General features: G+C 44.4%; 1 protein-coding gene across 2 annotated transcripts in view; it reads left to right on the top strand.

Moving 5' to 3' along the window:
* Window positions 1-24,878, top strand: part of dock10 (dedicator of cytokinesis 10) — a 57,155-nt gene that overhangs the window by 31,058 nt on the left and 1,219 nt on the right. For both annotated transcript variants that reach the window (XM_084559578.1, XM_084559579.1), the window contains exons 5-55: window positions 813-885; window positions 1,196-1,339; window positions 1,673-1,807; window positions 2,132-2,318; window positions 3,241-3,326; window positions 3,880-3,963; window positions 4,088-4,246; window positions 4,333-4,581; window positions 4,688-4,810; window positions 5,331-5,413; window positions 5,518-5,640; window positions 5,741-5,820; window positions 5,906-6,093; window positions 6,241-6,306; window positions 6,418-6,510; window positions 6,608-6,731; window positions 6,816-6,937; window positions 7,095-7,178; window positions 8,815-8,907; window positions 9,110-9,228; window positions 9,499-9,568; window positions 10,763-10,876; window positions 11,028-11,099; window positions 11,232-11,378; window positions 11,468-11,551; window positions 11,667-11,763; window positions 11,914-11,946; window positions 12,175-12,353; window positions 13,044-13,160; window positions 13,588-13,705; window positions 13,812-13,933; window positions 14,429-14,543; window positions 14,797-14,863; window positions 15,290-15,337; window positions 17,636-17,740; window positions 18,211-18,320; window positions 18,441-18,556; window positions 19,017-19,154; window positions 19,249-19,431; window positions 19,522-19,632; window positions 19,734-19,949; window positions 20,045-20,102; window positions 20,769-20,870; window positions 21,402-21,508; window positions 21,596-21,718; window positions 21,817-21,930; window positions 23,020-23,166; window positions 23,260-23,470; window positions 23,560-23,750; window positions 23,834-23,934; window positions 24,493-24,631. In XM_084559578.1, coding sequence (XP_084415704.1) covers window positions 813-885; window positions 1,196-1,339; window positions 1,673-1,807; window positions 2,132-2,318; window positions 3,241-3,326; window positions 3,880-3,963; window positions 4,088-4,246; window positions 4,333-4,581; window positions 4,688-4,810; window positions 5,331-5,413; window positions 5,518-5,640; window positions 5,741-5,820; window positions 5,906-6,093; window positions 6,241-6,306; window positions 6,418-6,510; window positions 6,608-6,731; window positions 6,816-6,937; window positions 7,095-7,178; window positions 8,815-8,907; window positions 9,110-9,228; window positions 9,499-9,568; window positions 10,763-10,876; window positions 11,028-11,099; window positions 11,232-11,378; window positions 11,468-11,551; window positions 11,667-11,763; window positions 11,914-11,946; window positions 12,175-12,353; window positions 13,044-13,160; window positions 13,588-13,705; window positions 13,812-13,933; window positions 14,429-14,543; window positions 14,797-14,863; window positions 15,290-15,337; window positions 17,636-17,740; window positions 18,211-18,320; window positions 18,441-18,556; window positions 19,017-19,154; window positions 19,249-19,431; window positions 19,522-19,632; window positions 19,734-19,949; window positions 20,045-20,102; window positions 20,769-20,870; window positions 21,402-21,508; window positions 21,596-21,718; window positions 21,817-21,930; window positions 23,020-23,166; window positions 23,260-23,470; window positions 23,560-23,750; window positions 23,834-23,934; window positions 24,493-24,631 — 6,070 coding nt within the window. The remainder of the gene's footprint in view (window positions 1-812; window positions 886-1,195; window positions 1,340-1,672; window positions 1,808-2,131; window positions 2,319-3,240; window positions 3,327-3,879; window positions 3,964-4,087; window positions 4,247-4,332; window positions 4,582-4,687; window positions 4,811-5,330; window positions 5,414-5,517; window positions 5,641-5,740; window positions 5,821-5,905; window positions 6,094-6,240; window positions 6,307-6,417; window positions 6,511-6,607; window positions 6,732-6,815; window positions 6,938-7,094; window positions 7,179-8,814; window positions 8,908-9,109; window positions 9,229-9,498; window positions 9,569-10,762; window positions 10,877-11,027; window positions 11,100-11,231; window positions 11,379-11,467; window positions 11,552-11,666; window positions 11,764-11,913; window positions 11,947-12,174; window positions 12,354-13,043; window positions 13,161-13,587; window positions 13,706-13,811; window positions 13,934-14,428; window positions 14,544-14,796; window positions 14,864-15,289; window positions 15,338-17,635; window positions 17,741-18,210; window positions 18,321-18,440; window positions 18,557-19,016; window positions 19,155-19,248; window positions 19,432-19,521; window positions 19,633-19,733; window positions 19,950-20,044; window positions 20,103-20,768; window positions 20,871-21,401; window positions 21,509-21,595; window positions 21,719-21,816; window positions 21,931-23,019; window positions 23,167-23,259; window positions 23,471-23,559; window positions 23,751-23,833; window positions 23,935-24,492; window positions 24,632-24,878) is intronic.

Below are 24,878 nucleotides of genomic sequence, written 5' to 3' on the forward strand. Positions count from 1 at the left end.
CCCCAGTGAGGCTGACCCCGGAGCAGCCCTGCAGTTACTGCTCTCAGCCACAGGAATGTCTTCCTTCTGTCCCATGGGTTGCCACTGTATTCCTTCAGTCAGTTCACATGACCTCTGAAGTGACATCCGTGATGAACTATAAAATAGGCGCAAGTTAAAGCTGCTGAAATATCATACCATGCAGCTCAGTTGTCCTGTCATTTTAAATGTGGGAAACACAACGACTGTACAGCTTGTTTACCAAGTTTTACGTGCATGCTTGCTAATTTATAGGACGAGCTGAAGAGAAATGCAGTCTGGAAACCATAGTACAATGGCAGTCTGAAGCTACTGTTGTCGCTGCTCTGATCTGAGTGGAGCAATCTTCATTTGTGAAGGCCAGTATTAGCATTCCTGCGTCCGTAGCCAGCCCATAATCACTCGAATTTTTCTAAACACAGTCCAAGCGGAGATTTTGTTGGACAGCTTTTACGACTGTGTGACTTTTAGCGGAGGCTGGTTCCAGGGTTATCCTCCGCAGACTTGCAGCCCCGCAGCCTCGCTGTCTGCACCTCACAGCACACACACAAAGCCATTTCATCCCGCGCACAAAGGCGGGTCGGCCTGTGAAATCAGTGGAGCGGGATCGAGTGAGGACTACCTATTGTTGACTCCCGACAGAGAGAGCGAAGGAGCCAGAGTCAGCCTTCCACGTTTGCTCTACTCAAACTGAGTGCATTCATAAATCGTTTTCTCTTTCCTTGCGCCATGTGTCATTATCAGAAGTCCATATTTTCTCAACATCTTCCTATTCTTTGCCCATTCCCTTATAGGAAGCTGTACAAAGCAGAGAAGCTGCCGTCACATTCTTTTGAGATAGACTATGAAGACGTGGACAAGGATGAGGTTAGTAATGACCATTTTCTGTCAAAGGCTTTTTAGAGTGAATGCATTACACACTGGTAACATCCTGGGCCTTATGTTTAAATTAGTTTACTTCATCCATAAGGCTGTTACACTATACTTTGCAAGCTCAGTCAGTTTATTACAGGTCAGCGGGACATTGTTTATAAATGTAATTTGACTGACAAATGGCCATACCAGGACCGATCGGGTCTAGAAAGTTTCCTCTTCCGTATCGATCATCGGCTCTCGTGTGTCAGGAGGACGAATGGGCGGCTAATGCATCTAGAACGGATCCCATTTGTTTCCGCAGGACACCACCTCCCTGTCCTCGTCCAAAGGAGGAGGAGGTGGAGGCGGCGGCGGAGGAGGAGGGGGAGGGATCGGCGTGTTTCGGTCAGGATGGCTGTACAAAGGGAACTTCAACAGCACCGTCAACAATAGCATCACAGTTCGGGTGAGGAAATGTCACTCGCCCTGTTTTCTGTGCCCACACACTCACCTTTCTCTGGTTTCGTCCTGTCTTCACCTAAAATATTTTCCCCTGCACTCTGATCTGTTAAACTCTGATTGAACTTGAAACGTGATGACGTACTCCGATCCAGTAATTTCCAAAGATCTTTACTAGCAGATTCATCATTACACCTCTGCCTGCATTACTGTTTGCAGTTCAAGGCTGGTTTTAAAAGTTCATATCGATTTACAGAAACTGTGTAGAGAACATTTGTAGTTGCATCTAACTTTATATATATGTGTACATTATATCTGAACCATATTTCTGCCCGTGCAGTCATTCAAGAGGAGGTATTTCCAGCTCACCCAGCTGACAGACAACTCCTACATCATGAACTTCTACAAAGATGAAAAGATCTCTAAGGAGCCCAAAGGGTGCATCTTCCTTGACTCATGCACGGGTGTGGTACAGGTGGGTCTTAAAGTTTATGGACTGCCTTCTACTCACACTGTCACAAAACACTTGCACACTTAAAATCCATTGAACCAAAGTGGTCTAATCCAAGCTTTATTCGTAAACACCTGTGTCAAAGCACATCTTTATAAACTAAAAGCAGGATAAAGCTCCAGGTATTACCTGTTATAGAGAGACATGAGTTTTGTAAGCATGACCACACAGAGTGTAAAGGCCCTGCATGTTTAAATTAATAAAACAAATGTAGCATTTTCCAGAAACTGAACCCTGCACCTTGACTGTGCTGTCACATAACCCAACCCTTCCGTTCGCCCCCTAAAGAATAACCGCCTGAGGAAGCACGCCTTCGAGCTGAAGATGAACGAGGTTACGTACTTCGTGCTGGCCGCGGAGAGCGAACAAGACATGGAGGAGTGGATTAGCACGTTGACCCGCATCTTGCAGATCAGTCCACCCGACGGGCCCGCTCCAGACCGCAAGAGCCTGGACCTCACCGAACATCGGCAGGGTGAGACCGGCTCTGTTTTTGCGTTCAGTAATAAAAGAAAAAGTTTATTTCAGCAATGGAACTGTAAAATAGCTGGAAAGAGTAAAGGGGGTGGAAGGAGAAATGGTAATTTAGAGGAGAAAGAGGTATTTAAAAAGAGACGATGTGTATAATTTCAACATATGGATAAATCACGGTGCCCTCAGGAGAGGACTGATTTTATACTGTCGGCAGCATTTTTACTATTTCCCCTCCGTCTGACTTACTCTCACTAAATAACATTTGTCATCTTGCTATGAACTTTGTGAGGATTTCTGCTGGGCCGAGGTTCAGTCCATAACATAGAGGAAATGAGACCTGACACTGAAAGTGACTCCGCCTTGCTTTAGTACATCAAATGTAGTTCTTAATAAACCTTGCGTGCCAGCTGTGTAAGAGGCTGGGCATGGCTCCGCAGCCTCTAACATAACATAACGCACTGATAGAGCATTGAAAATTGGCCCCCGTGTAAAGTGAAGGTATGATGTAATAGCCTCAGCCGCCATGGCTCTGCGGTCTGTTCGCATGCCTCTAAATCAGGCTGCGGGTGTGTGGTGACCTACCATTAATGAGCCATTTGGTTCAGCATTGCCTTTGGGAAGAATCGCTCCAGGCAACATGAAGGGTGTATTTCTGCAGGAGCCTGCCTGCCTTATTATCCATGAATACCACAAATGGAGTCATATTTTACCCCGAGATGGATGTACTGTATGTCAGCAGACTCTTTTTAGTGTGCCGCCGAATCCATTTCAGAAAATGTTATATGAGCTTTAACATCAAAATGCACGGCTTGGATAAACCTTGTGAAGGCCAGTATTAGCATTCCTGTGTCCGTAGCACGATGGGTCACCGCTCATAAAAACGTCACTTTCAGGAGTCCTCATTGTGTTTGTTCTCTCTCCAGATGTGTTCGACCTGTCGATAAGTGACGGCTGTTTGCAGGAAAATGAGGAAACTACAGAGAATGGCATCAATCCAGAGCTAGCAAAGGTTGACTACCCACATTATTATACTCTAATACATGTGCATGTGAAGTCATGTTTTCTTGTTTTCTAGGTCCGCTAGTGCTTGTTTCTTATGTTGCACTGTAACAATGAACGTTTTGTGCGCATCCGCTCCCGTGGTAAAGCACCAAGAAAACTTCAAGCTGAAGGAATAAGTCTGCTTGTCAGTGTAAACATGGATTAAACAATGCTGGTTTCATGATATTCAAAAAGTCTGCTCTGTAAATATTTCATGAGGAGAGAAATTAATAGGATTTTTTCCAGGCCTCAAAGATACACACAATGCTTTTTGGAGAGAACTACTGAACATAAATGTAGCTCTCTTTGTTTACAAGACAACGCCACAGCCTACCTTTAAGTCCAAGTCATCAGAACGCAGTAGAAAAGTGAAAATATGAACACGCAAGTCACTATTTACCGCGTGTAAATGTCAATGAAGGAGCTTAGCCGTCTTTTCATAATTCAGATTGAGTCGTATATTTTTTCACACAGAGTTGTTCTCAGACTCTCTAACTTTCTCTTGCTCCATGTGTTCACAGTATATCTCGGAGACAGATGAGGGAATTCGCTCTGCCAGAAGAGAAGAGCGGTTAAATCTGTTCTCCCTCGACCCTGACACACCTGTGAGTGCCCCTTTTTTTCGAATTGCCACTTCCTGCATTGCTGTATTTTATGGTTTTCAGTGCACTTTTGATCACATCTCCACCGTGAAATGAAGTAAAACTTTTTATGTTACCCCGACCACAGGTCCTGAGGAGCCCGCGGACTGAACATTCATCAACGGAAAGCGCGCCGGTGCGTCCGTTTGAGGAGAAGCTGGGCAGAAGGTTTATGATAACTTGCAAATCCCTCAACCTCATGCTGCAGGGCTGTGTGAGCGAGAGTGAAACTGGACCAGTCACTAATGTAAGGACAAGGAACATTTACAAGAACTGCTGCTTGAATTTCTGAGAAAAGTGCAACCGGTAACCGTGCTGAATCCGCTCCTCTAGATCGAACCCTTCTTTGTGTCGCTGGCTCTGCTGGATGTACGAGAAGGGAGGAAGGTGTCTGCGGACTTCCACGTCGACCTCAACCACGGGACGGTGCGACAGATGCTCGGGGGCTGCAGTAACGGGACGGGGGGCACGGGCACAGGGGTCGGAGGTCAGGAGAACGGCTTGAGCTCCCCTGCAGAGAAGAAGCCGGGCGACTGTTACCTCAGCCTGGACATGGAGCACTGGCTTTGCTTTCCCAAACAGGTACAGGGCTGTTACTCCTACACTGTGTTTTATAGATGCAGTCAAATGGAAATGCATTTAACGTGTAGACTGACCGTAATTTGCTGGTCCTGTTGTGTCCGTGCAGGCCATTTTCTCCGTGACCAACCCCCATACGGACATAGTGATGGTGGCAAGAGTGGAAAAGGTCCTGATGGGAAATATTGCTTGTGGCACTGAACCTTATATCAAGAACACGGACTCCAGCAAGGTCAGAAACATTATCACTCTTACTGCCGTACCTTACTTATGCATCAGTTTTAGCTTGAGTCTTGATTCATAATTGATCCGCAACGTAGAGCTAAAACCTTTTTATAGCGTCTTGTCTCTTGGAGCTAGCCGGAAAAACGTCCCCCTGACATTCTGTTCAGGCGTTTATTGTAAGGAAAAGGGGCTTAATCTAGTAAAACAGTTTCGACTGACGTTTGCGGAAAGGTTTTCCTGTAAGGCCAGAGTTTATCTCCATCATCTCAGAAATTGGGTTTTTCCGAGATCCTATCCAAGACTTTTCCCGGCTTTCCCCTCTGGCAGTGCTCCATGCGGTCCTTGTTTAAATGGTTAAATGAATCAGCAGACATTCAGCCCGCTGCCAGAGTTACTGTATTAAACGACCCCTGATTACGTCTGTCACTCTGTTGAGGTCAACTAGTCCTTACGGCCCATCGCATCCTGTTGAGTTCAAGAATGTCATGTGTGGCTTCTTGTTTCCCCCTGTCCATGTTCCTCTGCAGACTGTACAGAAAATTTTGAAGTCCAACAAACAGTTTTGCAGTAAGCTGGGGAAGTACCGTATGCCGTTTGCCTGGTCCGTCAGGTCAGTGCCTCTGCTTTTAATAAGAAGTCCCTTACTCCATTAAATCTTACCCAACATTAGCAGTTTAAGTGTCTTTCTTTCTATTATGCCTCTCTCTATTGCAGGTCAGTGTTTAAGGACAACCACGGGGGACTGGACCGAGAGTCTCGTTTCTCACCTCTTTTCAAACAAGAGAGTAACAAGATTTCCACAGATGACCTGATTAAGCTGGTGACTGAGTACAGGAGGTAAGATGGCCAGTAGGCTTCTTCACGGAAAATAGGTCACGCACACTTCTCCGAGATGAGATACGCATTACTTCTTCTATTCAAACTTTTGTCTCTGCAGGGCTGAGAAGACCAGCAAGCTGCAGACTGTTCCCGGGACAATAGACATCGCGATGGACTATATTCCAATGGAGCATCCCAGTATGTCCACAGTGTGTGTTCTTTAATGTTCTGCGTCCTCCCTCCCTTCTCTGCTCTGACATGCGTTTTGAAATCTGCCTTTCAGATTGCGTGACGTCCTCCTACGTGCCGGTGAAGCCCTTTGAAGAACTGAGCAAACACCAGCCTACGGTGGAGGTGGAGGAATTCGTCCAGGACACCACCAAGTTCACGCAGCCGCACCGCGTCTACAGAAACCACATCTACGTCTATCCCAAGCACCTCAAGTACGACAGTCAGAAGAGCTTTGCCAAGGTACGGCGCTTGAGCGTTAAATGTGTCATTTAATGGTATCCTCACTTAAAAATTGGCCGCAAACTGACTTCCTGCATCCCTCTCATTTTTTTTTTTTTATTGTACAGTGTTCAGTCATTAACGTTACAATGGTCCTCTTGTTCGCAGGCTCGTAACCTCGCAGTCTATGTGGAGTTCCGCAGCTCAGACGAAGAAGTTGCCAAGCCCTTAAAGGTAGAAAGTTATCCAGAAACACGCTGATGGGACATTTAGTTTGCTTTTATACGATTCATTCCCTCCCCAGTTAAGCTCTCTATATCATGGGAAACTGCTGTTTTGTTTTAGTGTATCTATGGTAAGCCAGGAGGGCCGGTCTTCACCACAGCAGCCTGCTCCACGGTCCTACATCACTCCCAGAATCCAGACTTCTATGATGAGGTGAGGAGCGCCGTTGGAAAATAATAGAGGGGAGATTTATGGAGTTCAGTGTTATTGAGAGCACTTTTTAAAATATTAAATGGTGTCGTGTCCGCAGGTGAAGATAGAGCTCCCGACCCAGCTTCATGAAAAGCACCATCTTCTTTTCTCCTTTTACCACGTCACGTGTGACATCAATGCCAAGACAAATGCAAAGAGGAAAGAGACCCTGGAGACTCCAGGTGAGATAGTGGTAGATTTTTCCAGCTGGATTATGTGTGCTTAGTCTTTTCCACTATTAAGTGTCTTTTTTTTTTTTTTTTAAGTGGGGTATTCTTGGCTGCCGGTTCTCAAAGAGGGCCGCGTCTCATCTCAGGAGTTCAGCATCCCCGTCTCCTGTAACCTGCCGCCTGGATACCTGGCCATCAAGGAAGCCAGCAGCTCCAAGGTGAGAGTGAGGGAGAGGGAAGGAGAGGAAGAGAAGAGTGGTTAAAATTTAAAGAGGCTGCTGAATAATGAAAAAATTAATATGAGAGCGGTGGGGCGATGTTACGCATTAAAACATGTGACACGTATCTGTTCCTGTTCGTTTTCCCTTTATACAGAACGGAGCAGATGTGAAATGGGTCGATGGAGGGAAACCTATCTTCAAAGTGTCCACCAATGTCATCTCCACAGTATACACTCAGGTAAACCCCTTGTCTGGGTTTCTATAGACCCTTATTAGGTCCTTACTTATTAGTCTTGTTCTTGATTGACAAACCAGTGAATGCTGGGATATGTCATAAACTGATGGCTATCTATACAATTGTTTCAGCTACTACTGTACATCCCTGTGGAACGAGCCAGACTAATAACCCTCCCCATCAAAGTTTTAGCCTCTAAGGAACACTTTAACTTGAAGCCGTCTCAGTTTCTCTTGCAGAAGTAAAACAAACGAGGCCTGTCTGTGTAATGGTAAAATGGACTTAAAACGACCATTAGATATCCCTAAACACATTATGCGTGAGTGCATACCAGCCAGTGCAACGCGACCCCAAGATGCGCAATCAGCATTAATGGCTAAAGTGGTGGCTTCTTGCTCATGACACATAAAATAAAAAAAAATAAAAAAAGGAAATGGTCTGTTTCTGTTTACAGAGGATGTTTGGAGCTCTGCACAGCAATGCCTTGATTGGCTGGTGCGTTCAAATCACACTGGCCTCTGTGTTAGTTTCACTTGCGATGCGATATATTGAATAAATAAAAAACAAAATGAGTCAGAGCCGCTTGATGTAAAAGCATCAAGTGTTGATCATTTGCAGTCATATGCAGAGTGGGAAGTAACGAAGTACAAATACTTCCTTACCGTACTTAAGTAGATTCTTCAGGTATCTGTACTTTACTTGAGTATTTCTTTTTCTGACGACTTTTTACTTTTACTCCCTTCATTTGTACACAAGTATCGGTACTTTCTACTCCTTACATTGGAAAAACAGTCTTGTTACTTTTTTAACCCCCACGGATGACATGACGTAAAAGAGGTGACATGCTTGGACACGACTAGAGCTAGACCTTCCCCATCCATGGCCTTATTTAAGAGAACTGGTCGATGTTGTCGGCTCCAACAATGATTCATGGAGAATGCGCTGTGTCTTGTGCCGTCTAATCCAGTGGTTCTCAGTTATTTTCTGTCCAATCTACTGTTCTCATCTGAAAAAGAATTCAAGTATGGTGTGGTTTCTGTTGTCGTCATCAGCTTTTCGAGGACTTTTTTGGAAACCAGTTTACAACGTTAGCAATGCTATGGGAACACATCGTTTTGATAGCATATAGCTAACGCTAGCTAGCGCTCGGTTTAAAAAACAACAATCCAATGACCCTCAGTTTATTATTAAAAAATATCCAGATGCGCATGCAGGACCTCTGGTTAGGTCAGTCTAGATTATTCTGATAGAACTTTTTTTCATTTTGTAAAATTATCAACGGATGAATTGTTTCATTAATGGAAAAATCATTTTTACTTTTTACTTAAGTACATTTCAGAGCCTGTACTTTCTTACTTTTACTGGAGTAAAGGAGTTGAATCAGTACTTTTACTTTTACCAGAGTGTTTTTTTACATAAGTATCCGTACTTTTTCTTAAGTACAGAATCTGAATACTTTTGCCGCGTCTGGTCATATGTAAAAAAAAATAGATGTAAGAAATAAGGAGCATGATTTTGAGGTATCGACCGTTCACCTTTCAGCATTGACTGTCACTTAAAAAAAAAAAAAGAGCCTGTCCTCTAAGTAGTAGTGCAGATGCTAGCTGCAAGTTTTCATGAATTCCTCTCTCTGTGCCAGGACCCCCACCTGAACCGTTTCTTCCAGCAGTGCCAGAAGAGAGAGCTGGACCTCTCTCAGCCTCCTACCTCCAACTTCCTTAACTGCCTGAAGGTCAGAGAAAATCCGCTATATCTCCTCCAGTCACTGTGAACGAGACAGAAACCAGGGCCTTGACTGCGATGCAATACGTCAGGCTGTTGAATGTGTGCTGCGCCGTGTTTTTTGTTAATATATATATATATTTTTTACCCTTTTCACTCTCAATCTTCTCCACCTCCTCCTACTCCCACTCTTCTTTTCCACCCATCTCCAGGGTCTCCTCAGTATGGAGAGAATCCCAGTGATTGTTAGATTTCTGCCAGTGCTCTTCAACCAGCTGTTCAAGGTTTTAACTCAGAATGACGACGATGAGGTCACTACTGCCACCACCAGGTAGGCTGTGGTACTACAGGTGTCCTCATGACAAATCTGTTGATATTAGTGACACAGGCCAATAATGGATGGGATAAGAACACACTGCACACATAATGTTTATAATTCTTGTTTTTTTCTGGTTTGTGTTAATATTTTAATTCAGACTCGTGTATAAAAAGCTCCTTCAGCTTTTGAAGAGAAACAGAGACAAACATTTTGTGACATTATTTAAGAATAACAGTTGAATTGTAATAAACACAATTCTTTGTTGTTTTCCTGTGCCTGCAGAGTTTTGGTCCACATTGTTGCCAAATGCCATGAAGAAAACCTGGATCACTACTTGCACTCCTACATCAAGGTATAACAGAGGCTGAATTGTGTGTGTGTGTGTCTGTGTGTGTATGTGCGTGTGTGCAGGAGGATCGTATAAGCATTTTGAAGGATGATTTTTTTCCATTTAGGGAAGAAACCCTTGCACTGACAATTTAATTTGTGGAGAGAGAGAAAAAAAAAAACATGAAAGGGTGCATTTTGTATTTGTGTATATTTGTGTGTGTTTAGGCCAGCAGGAGTGTGGCTAGGGCCAAGAGCGAGAGGAGAAGAAGAAAGGGGGACTGAGTTGGAGGCAGGCTAGGACGTTCAGCCAGCTCAATCAGAAACACAAGGCGTGTTTGTTTCGGGTGGAAAAATCAGTGAAAGAATTAGAGATGAGAGCAAAAAAAAAAAAAGAAAAGAAAAGAAAAACCGCGAGACCTGTTTGATGTTGGCCTCGGCGAAGGAAAACTGCAGAGTTTTGAAGAGGTAGTGGCTGAGAGGAGTGGTGGGAGGTACAGTAAGAGGAGAGGACTAGCAGGGTGAATGGAAGCGGGGTTGCCATGGTAACAGATCGGCATGATCACCACTGCTGGCGGTGCCCAATTTAAACCGCTGATTGTGTGTCTTTGTGTGTGTTTCGTGCAAGCACAAGTGTATTCATTTACTGTAGCACGCAGGGATATTACATGCAATCATTTTTATTTATTTTTTTTTGTCCAGAAAAGATATTCAGCACTTTCTTGTTCCTGTTTTCCAGTTTTGAGGATCTGTTGCTTTTCTGAGTTTTGCTGCATTACTATACTACATATATGTTCAATATATTTAGCTTTAGTCCATATTTTAAAATGTCACTTTAGGTTAATTTTGTAGTTGTAAGTTTTCTGTATTTAAAATAATAAACCAGTTAATTAAAACTGAGAATATGCACAGTATTTCCATCAACAGTTAATCTGCCAAATGTTTTCTCAGTTAATCAGAGAATTTGTCAGTAAAATCTGTGGAACTTCATCAAACCAGCCAAGCCCAAAAATTTGCTATAGGGAAAGACAAAGACATTTGGTTCAGTAATTAACCATTTAATTGATTTATTGTTGCCAGGCAGAATTTATCTCTCACCTCATTTCCAGTCATTTTAAAAGTCAAATGAACAATTTCCCTCTTAAATGTCCAGTTCATTTTCTAAAAAAATGCCTGAGTTTTTCTTTTGACTCCTTTCTTTTCTTCCGTCTGTGTGTAGTTTGTGTTCAAGTCAGAGGCGCATGGCTTCAGGACGGTTCATGAGGAGCTGGCTAAAGGGATGACCTTTGACCTGAAGAGCAATGAGCAGGCAGCCGTCAAGAATGCCTTGAAGGTTTGCCTTCGTATTCATACCTACTCTTTTTTTTTATTTTATACTAAAATAACGAAGTAAATTAGTTTTAAAATGAATAAAGAGAAAATTCTTTATCCCTCACTAAATATTCAAAGAAAAATGACCTTGCTTTAACCTCTCCTGGTTTCAGTTCTCCTGGTTCTTCTTTGAGCTTATTGTCAAGTCCATGGCCCAACATTTGGATGACTCGGACAAAGCAAAGGTAAGGTGTCTTTCTCTCTGCTCCTCTCCCCCTCTCCTGAAAACGTAGCCGCGTACGCTCGGTCGAATTTGCTTCCTTATCCTGTTCTCTGGGACACGGTGCATGAGTTTGCCACGCTTTGTGCTCCCGCAGCTTCCGAGGCCGCAGCGTTTCCCCTCGTCCTACCTGAGCCGCGTGGAGACGCTGGTGGAGACGGTGTCCGAACACATCTTCTGGAAGAACAAGGAACTGGCGGAGGAGACGCGCAGTGCCAACTTGGCTGTGGCAGCTTTTGTCAAGGTTGTTTAGTCAAATGTTTAGAGATGGTGTCGTGGATCTGTCTGGCTCTCACTGCCTTATTAACTAATGCTCTGTCCGTCTCCTCGCAGCGCTGCTTCACTCTGATGGACAGAGGCTTCACATTCAAACTGATCAGCAACTATGTCAACATGATCACCGCTACTGACAGCAAGGTAAAAATATATACAAATCAACTATAAAGATGAATCAAAATGTTCGTGTTTGGACGTTTGTGACTACATAAAGATGAAACAATACAATGAGAGTGTTTCTTTGCATGCCTGATAGGTCCTGTGTGAGCTGAAGTTTGAATTCCTGAGAGAGGTGTGCAACCACGAACACTACATCCCTCTCAGCCTGCCCTTACCCTCGGCTCGCATCACAGGTGAGAGTCCATGTCGTACGCTGTAGTTAAGCGGCATCAGTCTTAACGTGGTAACTGCCACAACATCACAGCGCTCACTCTCATTTGTTTATTAACACCCTGTCTGTCTCTTTTTCCTTCATTGTCCCTCACTTTATTTGTCCATGTCAGACCATGCATCCCCAGAGCCACAAACTACCCATGGTAAATATGTTCACTCATTTCCTTCGTAATGTTGGGTGTGCTGCCGCGTGTGTGACGGCGATGGAACTCATTGAAAATGTGTCACATTATTTGCCCACTGTAACCAGATTTCTGTTTAAACAGGGATTAATAAAATCCCTGGTGGAAAGCAAATATTGGCGTGAGTGCTATTCAAATGATGTGCAGCAGTTGATTTCCTATTAAAATGGGAACGTTGTGTCTCCTCAGTGTCGGTGCCCGAGTACAATCTCACCGGAGAGTTCTGCAGGAAACACTTCCTGACCGGCCTGTTGCTAAGGGAACTGGGCCTGGCTCTCCAGGACGAGCAGGACCTCAGACACCTAGCCTTGGCCACCCTGAAGACGCTAATGGCCAAACACTCTCTGGACGCACGATATGCCACCAAGGTAGACAGAACATGATGTTTATATGGGAGAAAACTAAGGGGCATGAAAAATGAGTCATGAGTGCACAGTAGAAATTCTTCCACTGTGACTCATGCAAACACATACGAACCGACATGTGATCCCTCATGGCAGCTGCAAGCTACGGTCTTGATGAGTGCTGGGAAGTGTCTAAATCAGATCAAGTTAGTAATCCGTGGTCTGGTGAACAGTACTAAACATGGCCAACCACAACACAACAGAAGGACTGGAGGCAAGATCTGAGTCTACACAAGGGGAAACCAAATGTGAGCAATCAGGAAGTAAACTGGAAAACAGAGCAACATTCAGCGATGTGAATGAATGTTTAGTAGAAGGCTGCAACATTTTCTTGGAAGGATATATTATAAGCCTTTTTGGAAACATTAATAAGGCATTGATCATTTTCTCATGCAACACATCGCAAGCACAGTTTTATTTTTCAGTTTGCCAAGGAGATGTCGTATGATTCATAATAAGGAACTATTTCGACACAGCAGCCGGACCGTAGTTGTTTTATTAAATTATCACCGGAGACACTGTTAATTTGAGAAAAACAACATACAGACAAGCTTTGGGACTGTGCTCGGTAGCTTCCTAACTGAAAACAGGGCTAAATTTGCAAAACGTCTCAAAAGACTCTACACAAATCTTCAAATTTATCTTCTTTTCCAGGACAAACAGGCGAGGATTGCGTCTCTCTACCTGCCCCTGTACGGTCTGATCCTGGACAACATGCCTCGGTTCTTCCTCAGGGACCTCTTCCCCATCTACTTCACTTCTAGTGACCAAGTAAGAGTCAAGATGAACGACGAAGTCATTGATTCTCTGTGTGTCTTATGGATTGACTATTGTGTACATGCATATCCATGCTGTGTTTGACGGTTAAAACTTTTGATTGATCCGATCTTTCAGCCTATCTCTTAAATTTCACAGTTTTAGCTTTTATTTATATTAATCATGGCAACGTTAGACCATGCCTTGTACACAGCATATGCATTTATCTGCTATATTCCTGCATAAGTGGAACCAACTTTGCAGCAAACTCTCAGTCTTAGTTGTTTAGTTGTCATTTGAAGAGACTGCAGCCAATTATCTCAACTAAACAGTCTCGCTGAATGCTGCTTGTGTGGTTGCAACCCCTGCAGCTTCTTAATAGCACCTTAAAAACTATAAGAAGTGATGGATTGAATTATAAATTATTCCTCTCCCCTGCCAGGGTTCTCGAGATGACCTCAGTGTGGGAGGAGGAGTGGCTGGAGGATTGATTCCCGTCACTCGCCACGGCAACTCTGTGGACGCCTCCTTTTCCAAAGAAGTACTCAACTCCATCACAGGTAGCGCAGATGTGCTGTGTGCCACATCTAGTGTCTATATGAAGTAGAAAGGTGTGAATCGGGACATTGATGCTGACGCCCCTCCCCCTCTCCCCCTTCCCACCAGCCTTCTCGTCCTTGGCAGTTGCTACGGGTAACCAGGCCGACTCTCGAGGTTCTCTCATCAGCGTGGACTCAAACCCTAGCAACAGTGACAGGAACAGCGAGAAGATGGATGGATGTGAGAAGGTGAGACGTGGAAAGAGAAAAGAGAAGAAAGTCGGTACGGTGTGTTCTGACCAGTCTCACATGTGATCTGGTGGAAAGAGAAACAGGGCTTTACGTGCTCCGTTTTCAGAACTGATTCAATATTATGCTGTTTGTAGGTTTCTAAAGGAAAAGTGTGCAGAAAAAGAGAGTGGCCTAATCAACGGCATTGCCATCAGTGCCTCATTTTACTTATTTTTAATTATTTAGAGTTCTTATATTTCATTCTCCGGCCATATTTTCTAGAAATATCGTTTCCTAACACGATATAAAAGATGATTGCAAATTTCCACATTTCCTGAAATACAATTTTGGCAGCAATTTAGTGGAGCCGTAATTCATTTAATATATTTTGGCTTGAATGTAGCCAAATCTAATCTAAAAGTGCTGCATCACCCCATGACTTCGGTGTCCACAATCGTAGCCACGACCCTGATACCAACACTGGCACTGCGTTTTCTGCCTTGTTGTTTTTAGTTTGCCCGACCCCAGTCCTTGATAGGCTACGGTTCACGCTGCGACAAGCTGGACCAGGCAGAGACCCGCAGTCTCCTCATGTGCTTTCTGCACATCATGAAAACCATATCCGAAGGTAAGAAATGGCATTTAACAATTATTAACACGCAGAATCCTCACAGTCCAGTACAGATATTAGTTTGAAATGCTACGTTTGAATGATTATTTTACATCTGCTATTATTTTTAGCCTAAGTCTGGTTTGTTTTAATAACTCCAATAACATCTTGGTGTAAAAACCCTGACTCCTGCGAAAAGCTTCTTCAGCACTTGGCCAGCAGTCTGCTGGCTGCCGCGTCTGATGTGATGTCTTCTGCTTTCCGTTTCCAGATGTGCTGGTGTCCTACTGGCACCGAGCCATTCACCAGGAAATCTCAGACTTCTTCAACATCCTGGAGTAAGAGCTCTTCTTTCTTCGTTGCAGAGTATCACCACAGGCCGATTAGTAAATCCAAGTGTTCACGTAGAGAAAGAGAGAGAGAGAAAGGGAGGCGGGGATGGGGACAGGCGAATGAGAAGAGAAGAAAAGGGAACATGGCCAGGAGGGAACAGATGAAAATAATGACACAGCGAGAGAGCGAGAGAGAGAGAGAGAAAAGAAAAACTGAGTGTTATTCCAACTAGAGATCCCTATCCAAGGAGGAGCGCAGTAAATTAACTTTGTGTGTTTCCTGTTTGTGTCAGCATCTAGACTTTTCTGGTGCAGGGCACTTTGATCACATGCTCTCCATTTGCCTCTTGCAAAACACACACACACACACACAAAAATAAAAATAAAGCAGCTTCCACTCATACTGTTTTTTAAATCGTCTCTTTCCTGCAGGTTGTGTCTGCAGCACTTCAGGTTCCTCGGAAAACGCCACATAGCCAGGTGAGTCTGCTCTCCTCTCTGCTGCCTTTGACAAAGACCTGGACCAGGTGTCATTCAGATGCATTTGTTATAATGCTGCACATACGAAAAGCAGCTTATTAACCCGACATACACGCCGCAGCCAGAGGTTGCAACACCCCCCGCCCACACACACACATTCTAATACATAATTCATATATATAATCATGCTCACACACAAGATGCACACAAGTGTAAACGCAACTGCATGCAGACAAGTGCGAACACACACAAATAAATGAATCAGATGCAGTCGGGCAGAAATACTAATATGTGTTCTGTATGCGTGTGCACACTCGGGGATGAGCTCTGAGAGGGGAAGGGGTAGAGGAGGGAAGAAAAGAAGGATAACGGGGCGGGGAGGGAGGAGGTGAAACTCCTGGATCATGCTGTTAGGAGAGAATCACTGCTGGATATTGTACTGTAGTAGTTGGCAAGCACAGGATGGGGGTTGTTATCATGTGTGCGTGCTCTTACTGGAGCTGAGCCATTGGCACTGCAACACTCTTCCATCTTCTGGTTCCTCCCAGCTAATTAAATTAGCCCTCTTTTTCCTTTCAGCAGTAGGATGCTGAGATGTAAGCCAACACAAGGCTGGGAGAACACACTGCTTTACTGTGTGTCGAGGCATTAACTGAATAAAGATACTTGGAAGCCTCGCAAGGGCTCTCAGACGTAGCTGAGCCCGTCTGGGTCTGCCTGCTACTTAACATTCGTCTGTAATACCAGGCCGTGGGGGATTCGCAGTCTTTACGCCTAGTGTCTCTCTCTCTGTTCGCTTTTTGATGCCCCGGCTGAGTCGGTGCAGGCACCCAGTGAGGTTGAGGAGGGATGAAATACACTAGCAGTGTGTAGCCAGCCAGTCAGCCAGCTAAGGAGACAGTCAGGCGACGGGTCAGACAACAATTCGGTCATTCAGGTCTCTGAAAACGTGGGTATACAAGTTAATTAGTTTCATTATTTCTCTGTAACTCTAAGTATCCAGCGTTAAAGCTCAGTTTCATCAGCTGATGGTGCACATTTAGCCTAGACAGGCAAAATTTACATAACCCGAGCTGTCTCAAGACTTTTATTTGAACCACTGCTCATATTAAGAAGCTAATTGAGAGAATAGGTTCACCAAGAAATCCTGCAGTTCAGTCCAGGACAGTCCTCCAGCATATCCCCTTTCCATCTGTGTTGATTCAGGGAGCCTTTCTTCCTTAACTTGCCACATCCTGCACTTTGATACACAGACACACATGCACCTGCACACTATGCAGGACACACACATGTAACAGTTATCCGTAATGTTTTCTCCATGTCCGACCTTGCTGTTGTCGTCTCCATCCCAGTGCATGCCTCCGCCCTCCCCCTCTGTGCATGCCGCTGCTGTTAATGGTTTGTCAGTGTGACTGCACATTTATTGGCGTTCCGTTGCATCAAGTAACCCCCTTTTTCTGTCCACACAAGCACATGCATGTTTGATCTTTGCATCCCTTGCTTGCTACGTTTCCTTTCTCTGACGTCAACCTCGTGCGTGACCCTCTGTCTCCTCCTGCTGCTCGGCTCGATCGAGTTTCATTATCAGGCTCTCGATGCCGTTTGTGCTCACTGGCTTACACTGCAGCTGTGTCTTCTTTTTCTCTCGTCTGGCCAAGGCACCATTTGCTTCACTTAGATTGGCAACCGGTGTCTGATCAGACTTAATTTGAGCGTCGTAAGAATATGTCGGAACATCTGCTGGTTGGGACTCGGTTACTGAGCTGATTCGTGCTGCAGCTTAATTGACATCAAGCTTCATCAAATCTGTTTCACATTAATGCCAAGCCCAAGCCTCTGCTCTCTCTTTACTAACACTGCACCAAGAGTTAATATAACATTTATTATGCAATTGGAAAACTAAAACCATTGACTCTGCTTATGCCTCTAGCCTTTCCATCTGGCTGACCTTTCTCTCTATATACGAGCTGTTTGATCTGTTTTTTTTCCCGACTCCCGTCGCTCTCATCGCACCAAGGTCAAATTGGAGATCTTGTGTGCTTTCAGCATTTCATTTAGCCTCACTGGAATACAGTGCGAGCTGAATGAATGAATGCGCAACAAGGTCACGAAAGTGCAGAAGTAGTACTGCAAATTGCAAAGTGCTTACATTCTGTCGTTTTTGCTTTTTTATTGATTGTAGCCCTTAACATGCCACTCACAGTTAGAAAAGCTGACTGATGAGGGTTAACACTAAAACAATGATGGTCTCAACTAAACTCACTAATGCTAGCTCTGATGTGGTTGGCTTGTGAACAGGAAGCTAGCAGCGGCACTAAAGCTGGCCCAGTCTACCCAGGCCAATGGCACCTTGAAGGGCTCTAACCACCCCTCCTCTCAACCCTCAAGCATCTTCCCACAATGGTAATCACCCTCCACCCCAGCCACGATGACAGAGTGCAGATACTGAGTCTTTGGTTGCTGCTAACGGTGTAATAAGCTCAAAAACACTCCAGATTAGCTCAGTGCAGCTGCAGCCTGCAACAATAATGACAGTCAGATAAATACATTTTTCTCCTGTGTATATTCATCGTTATTGTGACCACTGTGTTGTGACTCCATGTTAGTGAATATAATTGTGTTCTCAGCATGCCACCTCCTCATACCTGCAGTGTTCTGTGTACTCTTGTGTGTTAGTAGACTCCTGATAGCAACAAGTCCTTGGGACATGGATGCCATTTTTATATTTACCTGCCTTCTAACAAATGCTAAATCCCTTCTTATTATGGTTTCTAGCTGTCAACCGTTTTAGTTCTTTAAAAAAAAAAAAAAACATTATTTAAGCAAGTATTTAGTACTTTTATCGAGCTGCTGACCCCTGCTGTTGCCTCCAGGATGGCATCTGGAGGTGAGGGACACCGTCACGCTCGCTCCCAAACCATGCCCATCATCAGGGGCAAGAATGCCCTCACCAACCCCAAGCTGCTGCAGATGATGGAGACAGGTAACACACACACACACACACACACACACACACACACACACAAACACACACACTGACAGAAGTGGCTGTAAGGACTTCTCCGGTGGTTTCGGGGTTTTTAACAGCTGGCTCTGCTTCCAGATACGAGCATTCAGGATGGGGACTCGCTGAGTCCCACGGACATCGAGGCAAACTTGTCCACTGAGGTGGCGCTCACTGTGTTGGATGTACTGGAGCTCTTTGTTCACCATCACAAGGTCTGTGATTATTTAATGCAACACAACGTAAAACTGCATTTAATGAAACACACTTAGAATTTGCCTCTATTTCATCTATTTTCTTTTGTTAAGGAGGATCTTATTTCAGTTTATTCAGTTTAAGTTATATGCTGGATACACATTTGTGTTTCTTGTTAATATTAATTTCATTGTACCAAATCTTTGCCTGGAGCAAATTCACAATTATATGTAAATACATGAACATTTATTTAAATATATTAATTTCGTGTGGTACACAATATGTCTTTCTGTCAAAATCAATTTTTTGTTAGATTTTTTATTTTTTTTTACCATAAAAATACATAATATAATCTGTTTTGTTTTAATCCTGCACACATTTAATACGCTCATAATGTCTCTGTATTTATAAATACTAAGACATTACTGCCACCTGCTGGACAGGATCTGAACTTCTTTCTTTTTATGTCCATCCTCACAGAAGCAGCTGTTGCTGGATGATGGCCAGAACACTTTGATGAAGAAGGTGCTGGACACCTACCTGCTCTTCTTTCAGATCAACCAATCGACTGCGACTCTACGGCATGTCTTCGCTGCACTCAGGCTTTTTGTACAAAAGGTCCGGCAAATTTCCTTCAGACGTACAGCCGCTGAATTGAAGCAGCCTTTTTTTTCTCTTATGTCTGTCGTTTCCTCTTTCCCTCCTCCTCCAGTTCCCCAGTGCGTTTTTCCAGGGTAAGGCAGACCTGTGTGGCTGTCTGTGCTATGAGATCCTCAAGTGCTGTAACCATCGATCCAGCTCCACCCAGATGGAGGCAGCTGCCCTGCTGTATTTTTTCATGAGAAAAAACTTTGAGTTTACCAAGGGCAAGTCTATAGTCCGCTCACATCTGCAGGTCAGTAACACCCGACATGTACTAGTGCAAGTATTTCTTTATTGTAAAACATATCCTCAGAGCTGCATTGACTTCTTCTCTCTGCTGCAGGTTATCAAAGCAGTGAGCCAGCTGATAGCAGATGCTGGAATTGGAGGCTCAAGGTTTCAACAGTCGCTGGCCATCATCAATAACTTTGCCAACGGAGATGCACCACTCAAGGTACTGCAGGTTTTAGGGTTACATTACAACTTCCTTGTCAAAATCCATAATGTATAGTCAGCTGGATAATGGTATTTAATTTTATAATATATTTCTTACAGAATACTCCATTCCCTGCTGAGGTGAAGGACTTAACCAAAAGAATCAGGACGGTTCTGATGGCCACAGCCCAAATGAAGGAGCACGAGAAGGATCCAGAGATGCTGGTGGACCTGCAGTACAGTCTGGCCAACTCCTACGCCAGCACGCCTGAGCTGCGTCGCACCTGGCTCGAGAGCATGGCCAAGGTCCACGTCCGCAACGGCGATCTCTCAGAGGTTATAAATGTTGTACTTATCGGAGCGCTCTCAACTTCAGAAGCGTCATGAGTGTCTTTAAAAATGAATGCTCACGGGGTCCGTCTTTCCCTCAGGCCGCTATGTGCTACATCCACATCTCAGCCCTGATCGCTGAGTCGCTGAAGAGGAGAGGTTAGTGCGCACTCTCTGCCGAGGCTTTTACTTCACAAGCTTTTTGCGGCATGGTTTGTGTGTGTTCATAGCACTGCACGCGCACGAGCATCTGTGCACGTGCAGTGCTATGAAATTGCCAGTTTGTGCATCTCTGCAGACGTCCACTAAGTGCAATCACAGCTCCCCTTCTCTCTCTGCTAACACGTTCTTTGAAACTTTTGGGCATCAGTCCTTCATTCAGTGGTGATGTGTGTATGTGTGTGCCTGAGAGTGGAGGCAGTGAGCGTGTGTGGTGGAGATTCATTCCATGCCACCAACATGTAGTCTTAGTGATCACACCCAAATACCATCGTGTTCCTGATTTCTACTAGAAATAGAGACTGATGTCCACACGTTCTTCTGTGTTGCATTTCTATTCGTCGGATCTCGTCTCGTCTGCATGATTTCTCCTTTAAATTACAGCACGTGTCTGTCCTCTGCTCTGCGTGCCTGACGTCTTTTTTTTTTTTTTTTTTTGCATGCGCTTCACCCACCTGAGCCGTTAGCTAGCGCAGCGTGGCAGCAGCTCGGCTGATTTGTTAACCTTGTCCTTGAGCATAAAAAAAGCCAAAAAGCAAGTGGACGTAAACTTTGTAAACCTGCTCCTCCTCCTCATCCTCCTCCTCCCCTCCTCCTACCAAACAGGCTACTGGAGAGCTGACAAGGCCAGGATGTCCAGTGTGTCCCCTGAAGAAAGCCCTGTCTTTAAATGTAGCTCCTTACTAACTACCTCCCGAGATCAAGACAGTGAGTGTGTGCGCCTGGGGCCTGCGGGGTGGAGGGGTGGGGAGCTCAGAACGGAAGGATGGTGAGACGAGGGACCAAATGCGACTCTGGGTGTGCACTGATATTGGGTGAAAGGTCGTGATATTGAGAGATGACCTTGAATAGATGAATAGATGGGTCGTCAGGGTGTCAGATACTAGTTGAAATTTTAACAACCTTTCTCCCCTACCTGTAAACCCTACTGTATATATTATATTGTATAGCTACACTCACCGTTTCACTGGGTATGATGCACAGTTTCACTGGAGCTCGATATAAAGCACACTCACATTTCATTTTTTATTTTTTAAATTCCACAAAAATGAAATGATTGACCGTCAACACTGCTTGTGTTGTCATACAAGACTATTTGAGTTTGTTGCATTTTTTTTATGCATCTGATGAACGTAACACCAGCAGCGATGTGTGACCTTTGTGGGAAGCGTGCAGGTGTGAATATAATTGGAGTATTTGCGCTGCCCTGATATCACTTTCGCTTGTTTGAAACTGCAGCGTCCTTCTCCATGGGCTGGGCAGCATTTATGTGCATCAGCCCTAATGTAAAAGAGGAAGGTGCCATGAAGGAAGACACCGGTACACAAGACACACCGTACACTGAGGTCAGTGAACAGAACCTTAAAAACAGACTTGGTGGGGTCTGGCAGTGCTATGGCTATAATCAGATTTCTCTCTGTGCGCTGTTGTAGGACACCCTGGTGGAGCAGCTGGAGCTGTGCGTGGACTATCTGTGGAAATCGGAGCGACACGAGCTCATTGCTGACATCAACAAACCCGTGATTGCCGTCTATGAAAAGAGGAGGGACTTCAAGGTAAGGCCCTGTTTCTTTGTGATTTTGTAAATGCTGTCTGCGAGGGAGGGTGCGTCGCGAGTTTCCTCTTCATTGTGTGTTTGCGTGCGCACCCACAGAGGCTGTCGGAGCTGTACTATGACATCCATCGCTCCTACCTGAAGGTGACGGAGGTGGTGAACTCGGAAAAGCGTCTGTTCGGTCGCTACTACCGCGTGGCTTTCTACGGACAGGTGAGGGAAAATCAGTTCACGGTTCACAATTAGAAATCCACACACACATGCATACACGACACAAAAAGTACAAAGCTACATGTACTGTATGAAGTAATGGAAATGTGACTATCAAATTTATGGAACAAGTGCAAAATATAAATTTGTAAATGGTATCAGTGCGCTTTTGTTTCACACGACAACCGAGGAGAAATGCCTTTCTTCTTGCAAACCACGTCCTGGTTCCTGTGGTTAAAGCATTATTATTTAACACCAGGTGAATTTTGCACCGATTTATTTTTTAATCTTTATCTTCATCTGTTAAGGACCATTGCGCAGTTTGGATGCACAACTTTTTAAGAACCTGGATGCTTGACACAGTTTGCCTTATGGTTCTATCGAGGTCTGACGAGTTTTTAAGAAAAGCTTAAAAACTTAAAAACAAGAATCAAATCAAGAAATAGTCTAGTTTCTGAGCCGCGGAGGTGGAAACATGAGGAGGCCAGATTTGTTTTGACTTAGTGCTTAATTTCTCTGTCTGCTCTTTTCTTCCTTTTTGTTATATTCTAAATCAAGATTGCGGTAAGTTGTGTACGCCTTTGGTTTTCCGTATTCCCCCAGTGCTAACCACTTTTACCTCTCTTCTCCTTCTACCACTATTAACATCTGCCACTCCAAACCCTTTGAAGGGTTCGTCTCAAGCTTGCTGTGGTCCATCTTGCTTCCCATAATGCCCAGTGGTGGAAGTTGTTTCCCCCCTTAAGCATTAAGAAGAGCTGATGTTAAACAGCCACGGCGGACAGGAAGATACGTTTTAATAAACCCTCATTCACCTTTGACACTTTTGACATTTGACTCCAGTGCTGACCTCTGCACTCTCCCATCCAGCACTTAACCTTGTCAGTGCTGAGGTGTCCTAACAAAATGACAAAATGTTTTATTGTGTGTGTGTGTATATGCACCACCTGTGACTCAAGAAATTACTAGGGGGCGACATGAAACAGGTTGACAAAAGCGAAACAGTATAAATCATTGCATTGCATTACACACAAACACCAGTCTATGCATTTAAAATGCTTTGCTAATGAGTGTGTGTGTGTGTTCTTGTAGGGTTTCTTTGAGGAGGAAGAGAGCAAAGAGTTCATCTACAAAGAGCCGAAGCTCACCGGGCTTTCAGAAATCTCCCAGAGATTACTGAAACTCTACTCAGACAAGTTCGGAGCCGATAATGTCAAGATGATCCAGGACTCCAATAAGGTGAGTAAAACATTTGCGTAGTTGTTTTTATTTTAGTTGTCGGTGGATTTCTCATTTTGACGTACAACCTTCCTTGGCGTCCTTCGACGACAGGTTAATCCTAAAGACCTGGACCCCAAGTTTGCCTACATTCAGGTGACGTACGTGGTGCCCTACTTTGACGAGAAAGAACAGCAGGATAAAAGGACCGATTTCGAGAGGCATCACAACATCAACCGCTTTGTGTTTGAGACACCCTTCACTCTGTCGGGAAAGAAACACGGAGATGTGGAGGAGCAATGCAAGAGACGCACTATACTGACCAGTGAGTTGACCGCTTGACCATTTTGTCCTCAGTGACGTCTGTCAGGATAAATTGATCTGACCAATGGGTTTTTATTTCCACCTCTTCAGCGAGTTCCAGCTTCCCGTATCTGAAGAAGCGTATCCAGGTGGTGGAGCAGCAGAGCACAGAAATGAATCCGATCGAAGTGGCCATTGATGAGATGTCGCGGAAAGTCTCGGAGCTCAACCACGTCTGCAACATGGAGGAGGTGGACATGATCCGGCTGCAGCTGAAACTGCAGGGCAGTGTCAGCGTGAAGGTGGGGTTTCCTTTCCGAAATACAGACGCAGGTATTTGAATTTGGTTTGCTTCGGTTTGTCTCACCTGATCGTGCCCACGCAGGTCAACGCAGGGCCCATGGCTTATGCCAGGGCATTTTTGGAGGAGAAGAATGCTAAGAAATACCCCGACAACCAGGTCAAACTTCTTAAGGAGATCTTCAGGTAAGAGCTCGTTGAACGATTTGGTGCAGTTTTGCGCATAGCACTGAGTTAATAAATAGAAGGGGACTGGTTTCCATGTTTACTGTGAAAACAACTATGCAGGCGCACCCAACCTGAGAAGTCTGGTCTTGTACAATCTGAGAGAGCTCAAATGAGTAGTGCTGCTGTTGGAGGAGAGATGCATAGAGACCGAGGGACATGAGAATTAAAGAAAGCATTTAATTATGTTAGGACACGCCCCCTTGTGCAGAATGAGTCATCAACATTTTTAAATAGTCTGTGAGGAAATGACAGACGCAAGGAGTGTGTATGTAACTACTTTTTTTTGTCAATTTCATGTTCGAATTTTGTGTATAGATGATGAGTGTAAGACATATAATATAAAACCACTTATGTGATATGATTTTAAGGGGACTTTAAGTTTATACTGATACTCATATCAAAGTGTTACGAAGGACCATTACAGTACTGTTTATCTTTGTAATCAGATTATTAAATGTCAGGGATTATTAATAATCAGCACATTACAATAAATCAAACTATATTTGTCCCCTGCAGGCAGTTTGCGGAAGCCTGTGGTCAGGCCTTGGATGTGAATGAGCGTCTGATCAAGGAGGACCAGCTGGAGTACCAGGAAGAGATGAGAGCTCACTACCGGGAGATGCTGACCGAGCTGTCTGGCATCATGAATGAACAGGTCTCCCTATCCAATGACCAATGAGTGTCCTGACTTTATTACCATACTGTGGCCTCTTTTTTTTTTTTCTTTTTTTCTTTTGCCAGTTTAGTTGCATGGCCTTCTGAGCATCATCCGCATTGTTTTACGAGACATTTTGATTTTTCATCGGTTTCTGTTACAGCTGCATTGTTCTCTCTACCTCTTTTCAAACCCCTCTTCTCTCATTGCAGCTTGAAAAAAGTGCTCTTGCCTTCAGTACCTCCTC

The sequence above is a fragment of the Chelon labrosus genome, assembly GCF_963514085.1.
Source record: "Chelon labrosus genome assembly, chromosome: 13".
Taxonomy (NCBI): Eukaryota; Metazoa; Chordata; class Actinopteri; order Mugiliformes; family Mugilidae; genus Chelon; species Chelon labrosus.